The sequence below is a fragment of the Silurus aristotelis genome (assembly GCF_946808225.1).
Source record: "Silurus aristotelis genome assembly, chromosome: 19".
Classification (NCBI taxonomy): Eukaryota; Metazoa; Chordata; class Actinopteri; order Siluriformes; family Siluridae; genus Silurus; species Silurus aristotelis.
The window spans coordinates 14929497-14950707 of record NC_139592.1 but is presented as its reverse complement, the minus strand read 5'-3'; the positions used below and the strand labels follow the sequence as shown (position 1 = coordinate 14950707).

The following is a 21211-nucleotide window of genomic DNA, read 5'->3' as shown; positions in this document are numbered from 1 at the left end:
CATCTGCACAATTCATCAATTGAAGTTACATTTAAAAAATAAAAAGTGAAATTAAAATTGAAATTTTAAAGATTATGACAACTGGTTTTTTTTTGTTGCTTTTATTAACTTGTGCAATGAACTAATGAGGTTACAGTTTTTCTCAGTTGTTTTGAAACATTATTTTAGATCAGAAATGAAATTCTCAAAAGTACTTGTTCAACCTCCACATCATTTAATCCTTTGTGCTAATCATAAGAACATTTCTTGTTGCTTTGATCAAATTGTTAATCAATTGTGTACAGTTGTCTGCTGTTTCCTACATTCTAAGTTGTTTATGTCATGTTGATAAAAATATATTAAACTGGTTTCACCTAAATAGTCTTAACCCCCAAAACATCTCAGCATCAGTTCATCTGTCATCTAAAATTATAAAAAAAAAATTAAATGTGCTTCAAATGGATGAATTGTGCAGATGAATCTTGAATGTCACAACTGAAGGAGAGTGAATATCATCAGATCAACCAATAATCAACAGTTTGCAAATATTAAGGATTGATTCGAGAAATGCTCCAAAGCAGCTGAGAAAAGCTGTAATGGTTGAGACTATTCAGGTAAGAACCAGTATAATATATTTTGATCAACATGACATGAACTACCAAAAATTTTGGAAACACGAGACAATTGTACACAACCAATTAAATAAATGTACCAAACCATTTGTGATTTGTTTAAAGCAATGAGAAATGCTTTTATGATGTGCACAAGTGACTACATAATGTGAAGGTTGAACAAGTAGTTTTGAGAATTTTGTTTTGGATCTGAGAAACGCTCCAAAGCAACTGAGAAAAACTGTAAATTAATTATATATTTCTAGTATAAAACTCAGGAAAGTCACTATAATCCACTATATACAGCTTTATATTATAAAAAGCATACACAATTATGATAGATAGATAGATAGATAGATAGATAGATAGATAGATAGATAGATAGATAGATAGATAGATAGATAGATAGATAGATAGATAGATAGATAGATAGATAGATAGATAGATAGATCCTTGCTGTTATAAAAATATAGGATACTGCACATTATAAATATTGGTGATGGACTGACTGCAAGGTTCATGGAAGCAAAGTTTGTAATTTTTAAATGGCTTTTGCTCTGTTGTGAATATGCAGATCTGGCAACCTAGAGAGAAGAAGCTAGAGAGAGAGAGAGAGGGAGAATGAGAGAGAGAGTGTTAAGGAACACATTGTATTGACAGCAGCAGTAGCAGTCTGTAGTGTTCTGCCTGGAGGAGACCAGAAGGTGAGACGCGGAGACGCTGGTGTTCACCTGGATTACGTGGAGAAGGAACTTCGGGCCGTCGAGTTGGAGGAGGCGGATGAGTGCAGCAGCCCCGGGAGGGCGCTTGTGTGCGTGCGTGTGCAGCGGCGGCGTGTAGCCAAAGATGAACAAGAACCACCGAGTGCCGAGCAGCCGATCTCTGAGCGCCGTGGAGGTGAAGAGCAAGGTGCGCACGCAACTGATCACCATTTAGCCACAACACACACGAATTAGGATCAGTGTGCTTTAACTGCGACCACTATTAGCCTTATATATATATATATATATATATATATATATATATATATATATATATATATATAAAAAATGTATATGTGTGTGTGTGTGCGCGCGCCTAGTGTTTATCTTTAGGTCCAGGGTTATTCCACAATGACTGGCAAACTTTGTCACATGTCTTAATTACGGTGGTAAACATTAGTAGCTTTATGGGAAAGGTAGTATATTTCTTGTTAAATATTATCGCACTTCCGGGTATTTCTTCGTTCACTATTAAAATAGTGTCCCTCTTTTTTTGGGTTGTTTTTTTTTTTTTTATGAAGCTCTCGAGCTTTGCTGCACAAGTGCTTCATGGCTATTCAGTTTTACACCGTGTACTATTAAAGAAATAATTTGACTTAGGAATTCTGGTTGTAAAAATAATTTAGATAAATTAATAGATATATTTGCACATACTCCAGCGGAACATGCCCAGCTTTTGTTGTTTGAAGCACCTGTAGCTGATGAGTCGGAAGTTGGTGTCGGTTGCTCACCTGTGGAGGGCCAACCGGGAGCGGCTCACTTCTTTTCTCAATGCTGTCATTTAAATATCTGCTCTTTTAGGCATGTTTGGAATTTTCAAATCCTATACTAAACCACTTATATGATTAGTGAGTCTTCAGGAAGACATGAAGCTGTCTTTTCTGTATTACAAAGCCGCTTAATGTAGCGAGATATGAAGAGCAAAGGCGAGTTATAGTTCAGATTTATTTCATTTAGTGAGTGCATTAAATAGTTTGAGATATTTTCATTAAAATCATCTTGTAGTTACTCTGTACTAGTGAGGTGTTAATCCATTTAAACTCTATAGAAGGAATAAGCCCCGCCCCCTGGGGCAGGTATTGGTTCATAGTAGCAGCTCAGTAGTTCATGTTCGTTGATCCATTTTCCTGCACACTTCTTATACTTTATTTAAGAGAAAATGCTTTGGGTTTGTTTATTTTGAAGATGGTGCAATGTTGGAATTGAATTGGAATTGTCTACCAGTGTTTTAAGTTGGTCGGTTAGGTTGGATCGTTGCTGCTTTAAACTGATTGTGAATCTGATTTCGTCTTTACGTGCTATTATGATTTCAGTTTCAGTATTGCAGGGTAAAAATCTATTCTACTGCTCAAGACCTTTCACATGACGCTCAGTGAGAAACATGAGGCTCTCTGATAGCATCAGATCAGCCCCTGCTCACTGTCAAGACCAGTTTGCAAATGCACAGGACAACAAAAAACACATTTTAGCTTGTTATCCGGATTATCGTCTAAGTCGACAGGTGTAGGTAATGGTGTTGGTCAGAAGTACTCCATGGTTGGAAAAATATTATTGTCCAAAAATGTTTTTCTTGTGCCTGTCATTAAGTAGTTTCAACATTTGAATATTTGAAATGTTTGTGTTTTTGTTATTAATAGTATATAGTGTGTGTGTGTGTGTGTGTGTGTGTGTGTGTGTGTGTGTGTGTGTGTGTATATACCTTTTTAACTAACGTCTACATCTCGTACCAGTTTGGAGCAGAGTTTCGGCGCTTCTCCCTTGACCGCTCCAAACCTGGCCGCTTTGACGAATTCTACGGCCTTCTGCAGCATGTTCATCGAATACCCAACGTGGATCTGCTGGTGGGCTACACTGACATCCATGGAGACTTGTTGCCAATTAACAACGATGACAACTACCACAAGGCTATTACCACGGCGATGCCTGTGCTTCGCCTCTTTCTGCAGAGGAAAGGTGAGGGTTTGATTTGTGGTCAAAGTTCTAAACTATACGCCTTGAGGGATTGGATGATTATTTTAACTCCAGCTAGGCTTTATTCTATAGGCCTGATTGAGAGCAAAGCAATATTAGAAAACATTACATTGTTCCTTGTTTGAAAAGAATTTGACAGGAATTTAAATGTTTATGGAAACTTGTAGTCTGGGGACAAGGTGTTTGTATTTAATAGCTTTATCAGTTTGGCATGTCAGCAATCATGTAGTAAAATCTGAAATAATTTTATTTTAGTTTTTTGGAAACTAAAAACATGCTTGTTAAAACAAGTACAACTCTGGTTCTTGTGTTATTCCCAATCCTAATTCTCCTTAAGACAGGTTCTTAAAATGTCACATGTTTTAATAAATTATGTGGAGTTCTTGTTGTGACAAGCTTTAGCTGCTATACAAAGCTGAACTTTTGTGAAGGTTGTTACTCATATTGTCTTATTTGCACAGGAAGTCATAAGGTCTTGTGGTTCTAGAGGAGATGTGTGATGGAAACTATTATTACCAATTAGTATTTTTGTTTTAAAAGAGTTGTGTCTATTTATTTTCCATTTTTGTATTCTTTTACAGATGTTTCTGTTCAAATGCCCCAATAGGTTAAACATGGAATATGAATAATTTATAATAAATGCTATGTACTTGGGTTGTATGTGTTCTGCTGATGGTGTTGTAAATGTCTCTGCAGGGAACATTTTATTTTGTAATGGTGGATTTCCCTTTTAGCAGAGCCCCCAGTGCGATGGTGCCTTATCAGGGCGACTCAGTTGAAGTTGTGTCTGTGTGCCATATGACCCATAGATGCTAAGCCACTTTGCAGAAGGAGATTACTGGGGTCACCGTGTAGCACCGTATGTGCCTGTGTTTCAATTACACGCTTGACGCTGGCGTCCTGCTGTGCCTCGTCTCTAGCTGCACTCACCCACCCACTAGTAGCAGCACAGCCCTTTAAATCCAAATAAAGGAACACCCTGTTGGGATGAGATTTTTTTTCTCAGTGTTGGTGAAGGAATATGTTGGCAGTTCTCCCCTGCCATCTATCTGACAATGACAAGTCAGGACATGACCAGTTTGCTCAATAATCTCTGTCCTCTCCACACATCATGCTGTTCCTGCTAAACAGCAGTTATTTTTAATTTTTTTACTCGACCATGTCCAAATTAATTGAATTACTGCATTGCTTCATAAGGATCAGGTTTCAGTACCATCATGACTGTAGCAATATTCCTTGCTGTAGTAAATTTCTGGACAGTGTACATGTTGCTCAGATTACACAGATTATCTTTTCTATAACACAAAGAAGAAGCTTAGCTAGTTTTGCTCATATGCAAATGCATATTATTAACATTAAATAAAAATATATTGACACAAGTTTGTAAACACCTGACCATAAGATTTGTAAGTGCGTTTTTTGAACATCTCATTCCACATTAAGTCCCGTTTGCTTTTATAATAAATACTCACTCTTTTGGAAGTTGTTCCACTAGATTTTGGAATGTAGTTGTTGAAATTTGTACTTCAGTTCAGTTCAGTCACAAGGGCATTAGCAAAATCAGGCACTGATGTAGAGCGAGGAAGCCTGAGGTGCAATTCATCCTAAAGGTGTTCAGTCGAGTTGAGGTCAGAAGTCTATCGCAGGCCACTCAAGGTCTTCCATTCCAAACCACGTAAAGCATATCTTCATAGGTCTGGCTTTATACACAGGGGCATACATTTATTACATACATGGTAACAGTTTGAGAAAGAACCACATAGGGTCCAGACCTGTTCCAGTATCAGAATTCCCCTGTGCATGCTGCAAGGTTTATAAAGTCATGGTTTGTTAAGCCTGAAGTGGAAGAACTCGAGTGGCCTGTAGACATCCACAATTTCAACACCACTAAACACCTTTGTGCTGAACTAGACTGTTGATTTCACGATAGGCGTACTCAACAAAAATAGGTTCACCAATGCTCTTGTGGCTGAATGAACACAAATACCAACATGCACACATCAAAAAGTATTGGAAAACTTTTCCTTAAAGTGGGAACTAAATCAGGAACGGGATGTTCAAAGGGCACATACAAGTGTCATGGTGAGGTGTCCACAAACATTTGGCTACATGTTCATAATATACTTTATTGAATTAACGATGAGAATTATACAGGGACGGGCACCAATATCTTATAATCCTGTTTAAGCAAATAACTTGAGTTTCATATTTGCTTTCATCAGCTTTTAGTTGCAGTGTATGACACCGAGCCTTTTACATCTCAGGGTCCTTTCACACCTATTAGTCTGGTCCAGTTTGTTTTGTTTTCTTATTTCATATAATTAAATGAACCTAATAACAAAAAAATACAGGTTGAAGGGCATGCAGGGTGGAAAACACACACACAAACTAAAACTTTCATTATTAACTGCTCAGAAATACAATCCCGAGTAAAGAAAAAAGGTAAATAAGGTTTTTATTTACCAACTCCACATAGAAATTATAATACTTATCAGAGCATGCTCTAAACAAATTACTATATACTTATGTCAGTAAAAGTCCAACATTTGCGTTGTGCTTCAGACACAGTTTATATTCTCTTGTTTTAGTTCATCACAGCTCCGTTTAGCAGCTGAAAAGTTCTTTATTGGGTTCACTGTGCACAACCCAGTTGATTCAGAATCGTTTTCCTGTTCGAATCAAAAGATGCTTGGTTTTAATTGAAACCAGAATGAGACACTTTGCTCAGATGTGTCAGTATTGCGTTGCTATCACCGGCCCTGACGAACAACACCAGGGTTTGACTCAAACGTACTGAACACTGTGAAGGCTGTGTTTGTTTCCTATCCTTTTGTTCTGTTTTTACCTAATTCTGTGTCTTGTTGTTTAGTGCCGCTGTGGATAATCGATGCGAGATGTAATTGCCAATGAAAACAGTTAGGTCGGGTTATTGAAATTGTGATTTTTGAAAATTTGAACACATTAGTAAAAAACCTTATCAAACAATTGTCTAAACACTTTTCTAATCACATATATTCCGGTGCCAAGTCTCAGTATCAGGGCCACAGAGGGCTGGTATATTTTGTACTCTTTTCTTGCCACAGAGTTCAGAATCTCCAATGTTGCAATCTGATTGGCTCTCTCGCTAGAATTCTACCAGTGAGGGAAAACACAAAATCCTACTTTTTATTTATAGTAGTTAGTGAATCAGCACCCAACAGGCCAAAGGTCAGTGGTTGGTAATCAGCAATAAAATGCAGATTTTCTGTGGCTGGTAGGAGATTTATTTCCATTGTTTTTGCCAGACACTGGTTAATACTATAAGGTGCCAACCTACGAGTAAAACAGTTTTCATAAAGGGAATGCAATTGCAGAAGCGTTTTAGCATCTGGAACGAAGCCCATATAGTAACAAAGAATATTAGATTTTAACCCATTGGTTTGCATTGCTTTTGGATGAGACTACTAATCAGTTGGAGTATATCATAAATTTGACGGCAAATGACAAAAGTTTGAAAGCCCAATGCTCTCGAAGTATGATGACTGATAAGATTTCAAGTCAAACTGCCATTGAACAAGATAAAGTGAATATAAAACAGCATTGTTTTATGGTGTGTTTCTCATTTAAAAGTTTCCTCAAAAGAAGAAAAATATGTATTAAAAAAATATATTAAAAAAACTAGGTAAAAAGAGAAAACCCACAGACAACAACATCAAAATGTTTTGTTTTTAACTGAGTCACGGGTCAGTAATGTAACTAAACTGCACACTTCTTCCACCTGTGTGTGGTTTTAATCTGGGGCAGATTGTTAATCTATGATGTGGAGAAATTCATGTTTCATAATCAGTCTGTAAATGTGTAACAGTCGTCTTTTTGTTATTGTCCCACCGAAGGGCAGATTTTTTACAGCTTATGATTAGATCTGATTACAATTCACTAAGCTTCAGCATTCAATTCAAGTACTGTGGTGTTTGTTAGTCTTGTGGTAATTTGGAAGTTTGGAGATTATATTAGAGTCTTCAGTTTGCCTTTGTTGCGTGTACATGTGTATGTGTGGTTCCCCCCCCCCCCTCTTATTCACTAGAAACTATTTTGCATACAGAAGTGGCCTGAAATGAAGTCAGTGTGCCGAGGCTTTCATGCTGGTATGCGGTATTGCCCTAATGATATTCTTACGTCAAACCACTCAGCGGTTTGGTTTGCATTGTCTATGTGCGCCACCACCCCCCACCCTCCATACACACTCACTTCTTTCGCACAATGCACAGACGGCTGCAGTGCCACCGGTCTCGCGCCTGTTTACCTGTCGCCATGGTAGCACTAAAGAGGCCTGAGCCTGTTTTGCGCTTAGCGCCGAGGGATTCTTCAGGGCCGATAAGAGCAGCAACAGGGCATGCTGGGTTAAATACCATAAAAATGCACACCTGTTACCAGTCACATTCCAAGTGCGCACTGGAAAGTCATTATCATTCACAGTCATGGATGTTGTGTTTGGTTAAGGTGTGGTGGTGCGAGTCTATAGGCTTGTTTTCACTGATAACACGTCCTGTTCGTTGGTCTCTCTGACTCATCACCATATTTGCATTCATGTTCTGATCCTATGATTACTCCAGATATAGCTGTAGTTTCACGACCTCACACTAGTTTCAGCTGGCATAAGCAAATTTTACTATACAGTACAGTAGGTGAAGTATCCCTTTTAAGGGAGTGTTGCCTGGAAATATTTCACCTAACTCCTAGGTGTAGAAAAGAGCATGTGATGTTGGTTGGCTTTAGAAGTGAAAAGGTATGAGCTATGCCAGTTATGTAATATAAACCTAACCAGGGTGTTGTCCCAATAATTTGTCACTGGATTGATATTTGAAATAAGGATTAAAATGGCATTCATCTGTTCATCAAAGGCCTAATAGATTTTTCTGCAACTCACTATTTCATACAAAAATCAGGAGAGAAAGTTGTTCAAATGTGCTCAGTCTAACTAGAGAAATCTGTAATAGAACAAGTGATAAATCACCCCCTCCGTTGGTGCGCAGATCTTCTGCGAGTTTCTTTAATTAACTTATAAATGAGTGTAGGAAATGAGCTGTCGTCCTCTCCTCCCCTTTCCATCCCTCACTGCTTTTCTCAAACTCATCTGCTGATCCAGTGAAACACTCAAGCACTGTGCTAACATTAGTGTAATCAAACTTAACCCTTATCGTGTTCTGTTGCATTCATTTAAGGATACATTTATCTGGATTTATAATGAGATTATTTGCTATAACATTTTGCTGTAACTTTGTTTTCTTGTTGTATTCGACATATTAAGTACAAAAAAAGTATAATGACTGATCTGATCTACTTTTACTTGAAGATTTCTCTTCAAAGTTCTTATTATGTGTAAATCATGTTATGTCTTTGTTAAACATTACAGTTTTTATAGTGGGGCAGGCTAGTGGTCACAGCTCTTAAGCTTATATAGCTCTTTGTGTGGAGTTTTTTTGTTTGTTTTTCTCATATGGGATTGATCTGGGTTCACTGGTTTTCTCCCAAAAACATGCCAGTAGCTGCAGCGATTGTTAAAACTCCCCCATGTTGTAAAATGAATGTGTGTATGTGTGCATGATGGGTCCGGTTTAAAGCTTATTATCACTTGATGCCTGAGTTCAGGATCAGCTCGAGAACCACTGCAACCCTGACCAGGATAAAGCATTTACAAAGTAATGAGTGGATAGACATATGGTTCTATGGCCTTGGTAGTATAAGCCAGTCATTGTGGTGGTTATGTGAGACCTTTACATGCCATGAATGTTCAACGTGTGGCATTTAATCTGAGCTCTTTTTTTTCTTTATACTAAGAGCCATTAATTCGACGTGCTGTCACCTTTCATATCTTTTTCTTTTACTGAGAGTAAAAACTTCAAAAAGATAATGGGGGTGTGAAAAAGAATGTAATATAGTCAAATTTTTTCCTAGTAAAAGATTTTTCTTTATAAATAAATTAGATTAAAAGCAAAATATTACTATAAAATGGGTTTAATAATCTCATGTTTGGTTTAGAGCTGCTCATTAATAATCACAACTTTACAGTTACTGTGCCCCATTTTGTGACTATTTAGACTTTTAGCATTTTAACCAGGTATTCAATACATTCTGTTCGTCTCCTCAGCTGAGGATGAAGACACTAACTGCATTCTGGGCTAATAATATCCGCATTATTGTAACCTGAAACTGTTGCTATTTTCTGTATGGTTCCATTCAAAGCACCTCACCGACTCAAACCACTGATCTCCTTGTCTAGATCGATTCAAATGCAGCACGGATCATGTTGCAGCAGTGATTAACATAGCACTGTGAGTGGGCTTTTAAAGGACGGCCTTACATCTCAGACAGAAGTTTTCTTATCTTAGCCGGAAGTTCTCTGCTTTATAGCAAGGTTAATTTCTCTAAGGTGTGTTTTATGGCCTGACATTCTTTCAAGCAGGAATTATTTCAGTTCAGAGTTCAATAGTGTCACATTCAGACTTCCTTTTATTGGAGTAAAATATTTTATTGTTATACAGTTGGCAGGCTGGAGTTTCCTCTTTTAAAAGAATGTGTTCTGTAAAACAGCCTCCCCTTTTCTCTGGTGAAACAGGGAGTTTGTTTTCCATTCATCATGCAAGGTGGTTAAGTTTGAGCAATTAAGGGTGTGCTCCCAAGTACAGCGATACTTGTGACGTACAATATTTTTGTTTCAGTTTGATGATTAGGTTTTCCTTGAACAGGAGGGTGAAAGTATGAGTACAGACTCTTGAGTACGTAGGTTGTCCTCTGACCGTGTAATTGCATCATGCCCAAACCTGTGTATGTAAAGTAGGAAGAAATGTGCAAACATGAAGTGCGTGATAAACGGAAAAGGCCAATTCCAAGAAAGTAAAGCGAGTGCCAGGATTTGTTAAAGAAAAGGGAGTAGAGGGGGTTGTGCTGTTTGGAATGTGGCCAGCTGCTCTTCATGTACACTGGCTAGATTGGACAGGACAGCACAGCCCATCAGACATACGAGTACAAGGCATAAACCATACAGCGATCTCAGGGAGAAAAGGAAGCCTTCAGAATAAATTGTGAAAATCAGGGGCGCATGAAGTACGGTCACTTTATTTCCCATTGGCATTTGGGAACTGAAGTTGTTCTGAGAATGTTAAAGTGGCGAGAAATATGACACCATCCACTGGTTTGCAAAATTCATGTTAAAAACTGGTCTGCTCAATCATCTATTCTATTTCTGCTAACAATAAAATAATTCCTCCGCATGCAAGTAGTGAGCAAGTTGTCTACCCAAGTGATTACGATGTTCAAGTCATGAAATGTGAAATTTGAGAAAGTGCATGTAAAGACATGATATTTCAGAAGTACAGATCTGACATTGTGACACATTATTCTTAGGTCTATGCCTGGGCACTTGATTAGGATTAAAAAGCATGTGGGATAAAAGAAAGGCAATCAGAATACTTTATTGATCCCGTAGCGAAATTGTTTAAAAATAAATTAGGGTTGTAACAATTCTTTGAATAACTCAAGTAATTTGATTGCAAAAATTCAACGAGGCAGAATATATTGCCCCAATGCTTCGTTTTAGCTGTCAATTTAAGAAAGCATGGAGCACCGTGTTTCCCACGGACCATTATTACTGATGCACCACACGCTAAACTCTGGAGCCCTCTGGACAGCTAAACACAGAAGCATGAATGGAAAAATGGAGAGACTGGGAGAAAACAGCGCGATTCAGGCCAAAGATAACATCAGAGTTATTTCGAAGCAATTTCAAACTTTAAAAATGGTAACCGCACTGTACGGTCTATTCTTTATGTTAAAGTAATTTGAAATAGAATTTTATATCTGTATTTATATAGAGTGCATTAAAAGAGTCCCTCCCCACGTTTTTGAAGCTGGTGATAAATACACTGATTTAGTGTGTGGAAAATTTTAAGCGGCTTTTCCAGAGACAAGAAAATCACGATACTTTAATACATAAATATGAGTGAGAAGAATTGAGTTTCATTAAACTAATAGTTTCTTATAACCTACTCTACACGGCCACTGCAGAGGGACTTCGAGCGCACTGTATTTGCATTTTCAAGTGATATGGCAATTAAATGCACTAAATAGATTTAGTTTTCACTGGAATACTTGTTACAATTTCAGCAATTAAAATGTAAAAAAAATAAAAAAGAAAAAGAAAATTACTTGTTCATTTTAAGTCTTATTTTTTTTTCTCTTATTTAGTATTGTTCTTTAATAAAGAAGCACTTCTTATCCTATTAATCGATGCAATGATCATAAGAATATTCGATTACTAAAATAATCAATAGCAGCAGCCGTAAAATCGTCAATCATTTTCCGATAACCTTTAGGCGATACTGTGAACAGCACTGCTTAACCACTTTGACACGTTTCTTTTCTACCTGCTGGCAATCAGTAAAACTTGACATTTGTTGTTTCTCTATATTTTGTCTGCCAAACACATTATACTTATAGCATGAAGAAAATTTAACTGCAGTGTATAAATGATTGATTATAGTGAAACATTTAAACAATTATTCTTCCAATAAAGTCTAGTGTACATATTTCTTTCTTTGTGGTTTTTTTTTTTTTTGCCTTCCCCCCTCCATTAAACAGTTCTGGGGTTTAGTCACTACTGAAACTACCCGACTAGCATGAAGTATGGTCTGCAAGCCCAGTATTTTCAAATATTTTTGATTTTCTCGGCAATGAATCACATATTACAGCAAAGAACGGCCATTGAGAGAAAATCACATTCATCTGTCCCTGAATCCAGTTTATCATCGATCTGTTTGTGCATGCTTTTAGACATGGTTCTGGGGTGTGTATAATCTTAAGCAGGTCCAGTTGACCTCCATTTGGATCAAGATGGATAGAGGAAAAGATCGAACATCTACGTGAAAGTGAAATCAGAGCTGGCTGTATTTCCATATAAAAAGTGGTTTAAGTATTATAGACATTAGTAAATAAGGTTGAAGATTTTGGTATTTCGAACACATTCAGTGATCACGATATTTTAATACTGTATGTAAAAAAAAAATACATAAAGGCAGAAAATACTTTTCTTCAGTGCAGGATGTAAAGCTGTTTTCATATTAATTTGTCAACCATCTCGTGTGTGTGTGTGTGTGTGTGTGTGTAAGGGAGAGCCAGTCTTGGTGTTATGCATTGTTTTCTGTGTGATTACTGTTTTTAAAGAATAAAACGTAATCTATAGACATCTGTCTTTCAATTAGACAGAGCAAGTCAGCAGCGTGTGCCCAGGCAGATCATTGTTTAGGATCCTCAGTAACAGTGTTTCCACTTATAGCTCATTCCAAGAAGTTTGTATTCCTTGTCGCCTCGTTCCCAACTTCGGCAAGCTACAGCAGCTCTCCTGGATGCAGGAATGTAATTCTGTGCACCGGCTTTAACCCAGCAGCCTCAGCTGAACAACTTAGAGTTGGAACAAGCCAGATATTCTATGAGAGAGCGAGCAGGAGTGGGACAATAAATGTGGAGAGAGAGAACGAATGCCATAGAAAGAGTACAGTGGAGGGAGGGAGGGAGGGAGGGAGGAGAGAGAGAGAGAGAGAGAGAGAGAGAGAGAGAGAGAGAGAGAGAGAGAGAGAGAGAGAGAGAGAGAGAGAGAGAGAGAGAGAGAGAGAGAGAGAGAGAGAGAGAGAGAGATATAGAGAGATATAGAGAGATATAGAGAGATATAGAGAGATATAGAGGAGAGGGTGTCATAGAGATGACTACTGTCAGCAAATTCACAGTAGATGTAGGCTTACATCAGAAATGGCAGGCTACATGAGGAAGGACTCCCCAGTGAACTCCTACTCTTACTTTTATTAAACACACACACACACTTTCATCTTAACCCAAATAAAGAGATTAGGACGTCTCTTTGTATTCTGTGCCCCAAAAAGATCTGCAACAGTTTCCTGGCCTTGTCTTTCTAACAATACTCGGTACAATGGCACCACAGCTTGACGTAAATCAAGCTAATGATGTATGAAGGTTTGATCACTCTGAATGCAGACAGCATACGCATCATTAACAACACATGAACAAATTAACCCAGGTTGTCCTCAGCTTCTCTGCACGTTACAAATGAAACCCTGATCTAACGATTTATAATGAATTATCATTTTTGCCATGTAATGAACTTTTATTGAACTTTTATTTTAGCAATTGAGTATTCCAACTATTATTTAATCAAGTAATCAGATAAAGGAAGTACTTTTCTTTATTAAAGAGCAATACTAAATGAGAGAATACAAGACAGGGCTCTTAAAATAAACAAGTAATTTGTTTTCCTGTTTAGAAAAATTTACATTTACATTTAATTGCTGAAATTGCATGAAAGAATATCCGTGAAAACTAAACCCATTTAGTGCAATTAATAGGCATATTAAAGTCCCTCCGCAGTGGCCTGAGAGAAACTGTTCGTTTAATGTAACAATTATTCTCAGTCGTATTTATTTATTATTTCTTGCGCAGTATTATGTGGTTTTCTTGTCTCCGAAAAGCCGCTTGAAATTTTCCACGCACTAAATCCGTGTATTTATCACCAGGTTTAAAAACGTGCTCCACTACCTGCTCTACGTGGCCACTGCAGAGGGACTTTTTGAACTCGCTTTTATACAAATATAAAAATCTATTTCGAATGACTTTAAAAACGGTAACTGCACTGTTTGGTGTTTTCCTTCCGTTTTAGTTCTCCTCTCTGTTTTCTCTTCGTCCCTCCATTTTTTTTCATTCTGCAGCGTCTTCTGTGTTTAGCTGTCCAGAGGGCTCCAGAGTGCATCAATAATAATGGTCCATGGTAAACACAGTGTTCCGTGTTTCGTTAAATGGAGTAAACGAAGATGAATTTTTTTTTTTAATTACTTGAGTCGTTACAGCTCTCGAAAGATCATGCCCTTAATAATACCGAAGTGAAATCAACATATACAGTATATGTTAACACATATATATGCTATATGGACAAAAGTGCTGGGGCACCTTACTTTTTTAGCCATATGTGCTTCTTCCCCAAACTGTTACCACAAAGATGGATAGGATGTCTTTGGAAAATTTTTCCTTTGATTGAACTAGGAGACCCAAACCTGTTCCAACATGATTATGCCCCTGTGCACAAAGTGAACTCCTTAAGATACAGTGGGGGAAATAATTATTTGATCCCCTGCTGATTTACCTCTGCTGCAAAAGAAATAATTTTTTTATAGTTGGTTTATTTTAACAGAGAGAGACCAAAATATTTTAAAAGATCCATAAAAAAACATAAAAGAAAGGTTATAGATGAATTTGTATTTGGCTGAATGAAAGAAGTATTTTATCTCGTACCAAATTAGCATGAATTCTGATTCCCACACACAAATTAGTTTTGTCCCTTTAGGAAAACATCGTGTGTGTGTGTGTGTGTGTTAGTGTGTGTGTGTTAGTGTGTGTGTGTTAGTGTGTGTGTGTGTGTGTTAGTGTGTGTGTGTTAGTGTGTGTGTGTGTGTGTTAGTGTGTGTGTGTGTGTGTGTGTGTGTGTAAAAGACACCAGTCACAGAATCAGCCTCTTTCATTCAAACCTCACCACCACCATGGACAAGACCAAAGAGTTGTCAAAGGATGATTGTCAGCATCAAGCCAGAGAAACTTTTTCACTGCCATATTGAATGTGATGCAGCACCTGTCAGGATTCTCAAACTTCGTCTACTCAATTTTTTCCTCTTATGTTTAATTCCCTCCAGATAAAATGAATATTAATAGCTGTCATTTACTTATTATGACATTTAGCATGATAAATAGTGTAACACACAGGCTTCACCTAAACTGGTGCAATGATCATTGTCATGGTCACATTCCGACATGTTTGCCTTCATAGTATTAAGAGACTTGTTTGGCGCTTGGATGAAATTTTGTGTAAAACAAAAGAGTAGCAGTCTTTACAAAAATGCTAAAAAAAAAAAAAAATTACAATTTTGGAAAACAGCATCTATTTCATCTGTTTATTGATAGTTTAAGATTGTGAAAAGTTATTTCCAGCATCTAAGAAGTTTCTACAGCGCTTTATTTGACTGATACTGGAGACTCCACCCATAAATGTTAAACGTGACCTTCCCGAGAATTTGACCTTTAGATAGAGCGACCATCATACAAGTCTGTGTGTTAATAGTTATTTCTGTGCTTTTTTTCACATCACTTTCACTTAATCCTAAATTTAACTTTCTCTTCTGCTTTTACTCTTTCAGCTTAATGTATTTCTTTCTCTCTCTCTCTCTCTCTCTCTCTCTCTCTTTCTCTCTCTCTCTCTCTCTCTCCCTATCTCTCCCTGCTACTTGTGTTTTATCAGTTGAAGGTGTACTTTATCCAGGCAGTGCCACCAAGGTATGTGCAGAATGGACCCAGAATAGCAACACCTAAGGTTTTTTTTTTTTTTTTTTTTTTTTTTTACCCCCCACTCCCCCTTCTCGCTCGCCCACTCTTTCTCTGGTCCTTAAGAGGCACTCTTTATGCCCCCCTCCACCCCTCCGTAACTGGAACACAGTGGCACACACCAACCACGTGGGACATACACGGCCCGAGTACCTTAAAGAAACAGGATGCCTTTCAGAGACGGTCAGTGTAAGGCTGTCTAACAAAGCGCCCTGGCTGGTCAGATAGTAAACACAGCATTGTAAAGCAGTTTCACAGCAAATGCCTTGAAGGGAGCCATTCAGTAATGCGAGACATGAGCCATCACATCTGTCATTTGGCCTGCAACAGAACTGCTGAATATTGGATGAAGTAAGGCCGTATCTCAGGCTGTGGCAGGCTGGTGCACAGAGCCATTCATTCAGGGAAAAAAATTTAATTGAACGTTATTTTTGCAAAGTATCTAAAATGTCACAGGATTCTTCACATGAAATGCTATAAATATGCTGCCTGTGAATCTGAGGCAGTTAGGAACACCATATATTATTCCACAATAATAAAAAAAAAGCAGTATTGATTAGAGACCTACTGAATCCTAAATCAATGCAGGCACATCAACAAACACCTGATTCTGAGAGTTTCCTTCACTTTGTGTAAGAGGATAGCTAGTTGTGACAGTGGTGTTTTATTTCACTGATGTGAGGCCCTATTCTCACACACTGACACACATGGCCTCTGTTGACCAACTGCTCAGACACTGCTTCCAGTGAATAGATCAGAATCGTTGTAGTTTAGCTCCGAGTGCCACGCCGGACAGTTTTTTTATATTTAGACTAGGACGAAGTTATTAAGACAGATAATCTGTAGCATTTCACTTACTATACAGCAATGCCGTTCTTTGAAGAAACATTGCCATGCATAATTTCCTTCCCAAGTACCCGGTATAGTTAGTTGGCTTACATACTGTACCAATATATTTGCAGGTTTTTTCCCCACTAATTGGGCCATGGGAAAATCGACTTTTCCTTACCTTGTATAGCTCTCTGGCCTTGGCCTTACTCAGTTTGTGCCTTATTGATTTTTTTCCTCTTTCTATTGATTAGACAAGCAACGTGTGGTGAGCATTCAACCGAGTGAAATGTATCTCGGTGTGCGTATTATGGAGATGTAGAAGTGCTCCTGTCCTTTAGCATCAGCCCTAGCCCCAGTGATAATATGGGAAAAGGGGGAGAGTTAGAGTGACGTGATAAAAGAACGATGAAAGTGCTCTGCTTGACTGCACAGGCTGAGCACACTCTGCATGTGCCTGCATGCATTAGAAACGACTGTTCATATCAACTCAATGTACGTGAGCAAAAGCTTTAGGATCATGCCTGAAGATATTATGAAATGTAACTCGGTAGGTGATTATAAATTCAGGTGAAAACAAATAACAGGTCCAAATAATTTTCTTTTATCTCGTGGGAATTTAATAGAGACCATTGCACTCTGTAGACAATTAATCCTTTGTGTGCACTTGTGTATGTGTGCTTATTTGGGATATATTTACTTTTGGGCACTGGAATTAATTGGTTCTTTGCTATCCTATGATTAAACAGTACTGTAGTTAATGCTGTTTAACAGTTACTTAATCTTTACGAGAATTACAGTATATCTCAAAAGGAATACATAGGTAAAGCTGTACATGTGTGTATAAAGCAGAGGTTTTAGCGGTTCTGCTTTGTGCTTTGTTGTTCCCAAATGCCATTATCTTTCACTATAGTGTTAGTTAAATTTTTCTGCATATTGGAAAAAGCAGGGTGAGATTTTGTTTGTTTGTTTTTGGTTCATGTGAAGGACAGGGAGCAATAGAGGCACAACAGGTGCACAAATGCTTCCCAAGTTAATGATTAGAAGCATAGATTAATCATTCCCATTTACTTGGGACAGTCGTGATAATGTTTGACTGCCATTTTTTGGTGTTTTTTTAACTATCAACATTTGTAACCCTTTTCTGTTATTCCTTGCTTTATTTTTACCCTCCTGTTCTCTCTTTTCTCATGCAACTACTGTAGTACTTTGATCCTAAGTCGGTTTGTTCACAAAGGTAAGAGTGTATGAGCACTGCCGTGTGAGTAAGCCTCTGTGGAATTTGCAGGCGGCTGCTGACAGAGGAAAAGAAAGAAGGAACACAGGAGACACAGTGAAAAAGAGGGAGGGGGACAGGAGTCTTGGCCTTGGTTTTACAGTAGATTAAACTTCAGATCAGTGGCGAAACTAACGAGGCAGGCATTTTTTTTCTCCCTGGGATCCCCATAAGGTTTTCTCTTACAGTGGTTCTGTGGGAATGGAGTTTTAAGTCTAGAGCTGTTTGGCTTGTGCAGATTGCTGAGGAAGGGGAAGCTATACACTGTCAGATTTATAGTATTAATACATGCATAACGTTTTTATTTATATATATAAAGAGAGAGAGAGAGAGAGAGAGAGAGAGAGAGAGAGAGAGAGAGAGAGAGAGAGAGAGAGAGTGATTTAGATGACTGTCTATCGAGAATGTTAATGTCTACAAATATATATATTTTTAAATCTGTTACACTGAAGAAAAGGAAAATCTGTAATCATGCTTTAAGATTCCTGCTGGGAAAATGCTTTGTAATGAAGCTGTCATGGTCAGTGTTATTAAACTGTACACCAATCAGGCATAACAATAATTTTCAATTAGATTCATTTTTATTTGTATAGCGCTTCTAATGTTATTATCAACATTATCTCAAAGCAGCTTTACACAGATAATGTGGTAAGAAAGAACAAATAAGATTAGTTTTTTTATAAGTTGGCAGTAGGAAGAAAACGTATAACATTATGACCGGTGAAGGGAATAACACTGATTATCTCTTATCATGCCACCTGTTAGAAGGTGTGATAGTTAGCAAGTGAACATTTTGTCCTCAAAATTGGTGTGTTAGAAGCAGGAAAAATAGACAAGCATAAGGATTTCAGAGAGTTTGACAAGGGCCAAATTGTGATGGCTAGACGAATGGGTCAGAGCACCTCCAAACTGCAGCTCTTTTAAAGTGGTGGAGGAAACAGTGGTGAACCGGCGACACGGTCATGGGCAGCCATTGCTGGCCCGTCTGGTCCGATTCAACAGACAAGCTACTGTAGCTCAATTTGTTAATGCTGTTAATGCTCTATGAGTCAGGACTGTTTTGGCCCCAAAAGTGGAACCAACAAAAAATTAGGCAGATAGCCATAAAGTTATGCCTGTTTGGCGTATGTGATGGTTTTATTTTCTAAACTAATGATTTTGCTCTGTTTTTGTGTATTCTCTTTCTGCAGAGGAGGCAGACTATTCCACATTTGGCACCAACTCTTTAACACGCAAGAAACCTCCCCTTGCTGCAGTGCTCCTGCGACCTGATGCAGCCAGGAAAAAGCCAGCAGTAGTCATCAGCCTTCCTCGAGACTTCCGTCCCGTGTCCTCTATTATTGATGTGGACGTGTTGCCTGAGACGCACCGGCGTGTGCGGCTTTACAAACACGGTCAGGAAAAGCCACTGGGCTTTTACATCCGAGACGGCTCGAGTGTGCGCGTCACACCGCACGGTCTGGAAAAAGCACCAGGCATCTTTATTTCGCGTCTGGTTCCCGGCGGCCTTGCTGAGAGCACTGGCCTGCTTGCTGTCAATGACGAGGTGCTTGAGGTGAACGGTATCGAGGTGGCCGGGAAGTCCCTGGACCAGGTCACAGACATGATGATCGCGAACAGCCACAACCTCATTATAACAGTGAAGCCAGCTAACCAGCGAAACAACGTGGTGCGTCACAACAACGGTGGAGCAGCATCAGGCAGCTCGGGTCGTTCCTCCGACAGCGGAGCCAGCTACTACAGCTTCACGACCCCCGGTGCCATGGCGACAACAACTGCACACATCATTCAGAATTTCCATTCTGAGGAAGTGGACAGTGATGAGGATGACGAAGACTTGGTGATTGAGGCAGGTGGACATAGCAGGCTTGCGCCAGGGTCGGAGACAGAGGCAAGTGCCAGCATGTCCACCCTTCCCAGGTACAAGCCTCACCTTGACCTCCGAAATTCCAATGGGACCTTTCAACCTTCTATAATGAGCAGCACAAGCACAGGGTCACCGAGGACCGCCGAACGAGGTGTGCAGACACAGAGCCTGGAAGAGGACGGCACAGTGATCACACTCTAAAGACAACATCGACGATAGACACACGGCTGAGATAAACACACTCGATGTACTGTATATATATAATATATATATATATATATATATATATATATATATATATATATATATATATATATATATATATATATATATATATATATATGCACAGTATATAATAATTATCCTAACCACATTATATACATACAGGCAATTTTTCATAACTAAAATATACAATATATTTTACACAAACATATCACAGTCTCTTGTGCCATAGGACCAGCAATGAATGTGTGTACTCTTTTAAGATTCCTGAATTCACTCGGTCACAAAGAGCATCCCTTTTTTTTCTTTCTTTCTGGAAAAGCGCTTTAAAAACTCTACAACACAGCACTTCTCCATATGTGCACATCTTTTTTTTCCTGCTGGACAGCCTACTACACACTTCCCTCAATGCTTTGGAGCAAAATAAGTAAAGGATTTGACTTGCTGAGTCTGAACTTAATTGCACATGTTTGCAGGTTTTTCCTGCCTTTGGAACTACACAGAGAGAACTCTCTGAGACGCAATATCAGTGATGACAATCTGTTTTGACACCCTCACCTGAGTGACTCTTGCATTTGAACCACAAACAAATTTTAGTGACTTTTTGAGCTTTATGAATAGCACAGTAAATGCTCTGTGGTTACACTGTTAATCTTGGAGAGGCATACGGAAGGCTGTGTGACGCGAGGTCAGGCGTCATATTTGCTTCCTGGTGTGCTTTGTCAAGTTTTTATTGAACACTGTCTAAATTTATGATGCTTCTAAAATAATTTTGTGTGCGATCAAATCCGCTTTTACCTATATTGATTGGGAGATTTATAAGGCCTGTAGTGGGCCACAGTTAATGCTTTTAATCATTGCCAAGGACCCAAGAAATCATATTTTTATAGCAGATATTAAATTTTTTTTTTTTTTTTTTACACTTAATGTTTATGACAAGGGCTCTCTCCCTGCTCTCCTGAATCTGATTTATGTGATGCGTTTTTTTCTTAATAATGTAAATGAAGGCAGAGCATGACACTAATTGTTGATCTGCATCGGAGATAATGTACACGCCCACTCTAATTTACCATGCACTCTGAAGTGAAGTGTTTCATGAATGAGGAGTGTGTTTGTCTCTTGGAATAAGAGCCAGTGCAGGATATTAGATATACAGTAGCATAAACCATCACCACCAAAAAGTCATACATGAATACAAGCCACAAAAGGGGCACTTCTTTAACATTTTATTTTCCAGGTGACGTGCCGTGACTTATCAAAGGATGAACTTTGAATTGAGCTCTGA

General features: G+C 38.4%; 1 protein-coding gene across 1 annotated transcript; it reads left to right on the top strand.

The window, feature by feature from the left end:
- The first annotated feature begins 1358 nt into the window (after positions 1–1358).
- pard6b (par-6 partitioning defective 6 homolog beta (C. elegans)) lies at positions 1359–19972 on the top strand. Its single transcript, XM_083521252.1, has 3 exons — positions 1359–1499; positions 3082–3304; positions 19028–19972. Exons 1-3 carry the CDS (start codon positions 1437–1439, stop codon positions 19903–19905), a joined length of 1164 nt encoding a protein of 387 aa, XP_083377378.1. The 5' UTR covers positions 1359–1436; the 3' UTR covers positions 19906–19972.
- The last annotated feature ends 1239 nt before the right edge of the window (positions 19973–21211 follow it).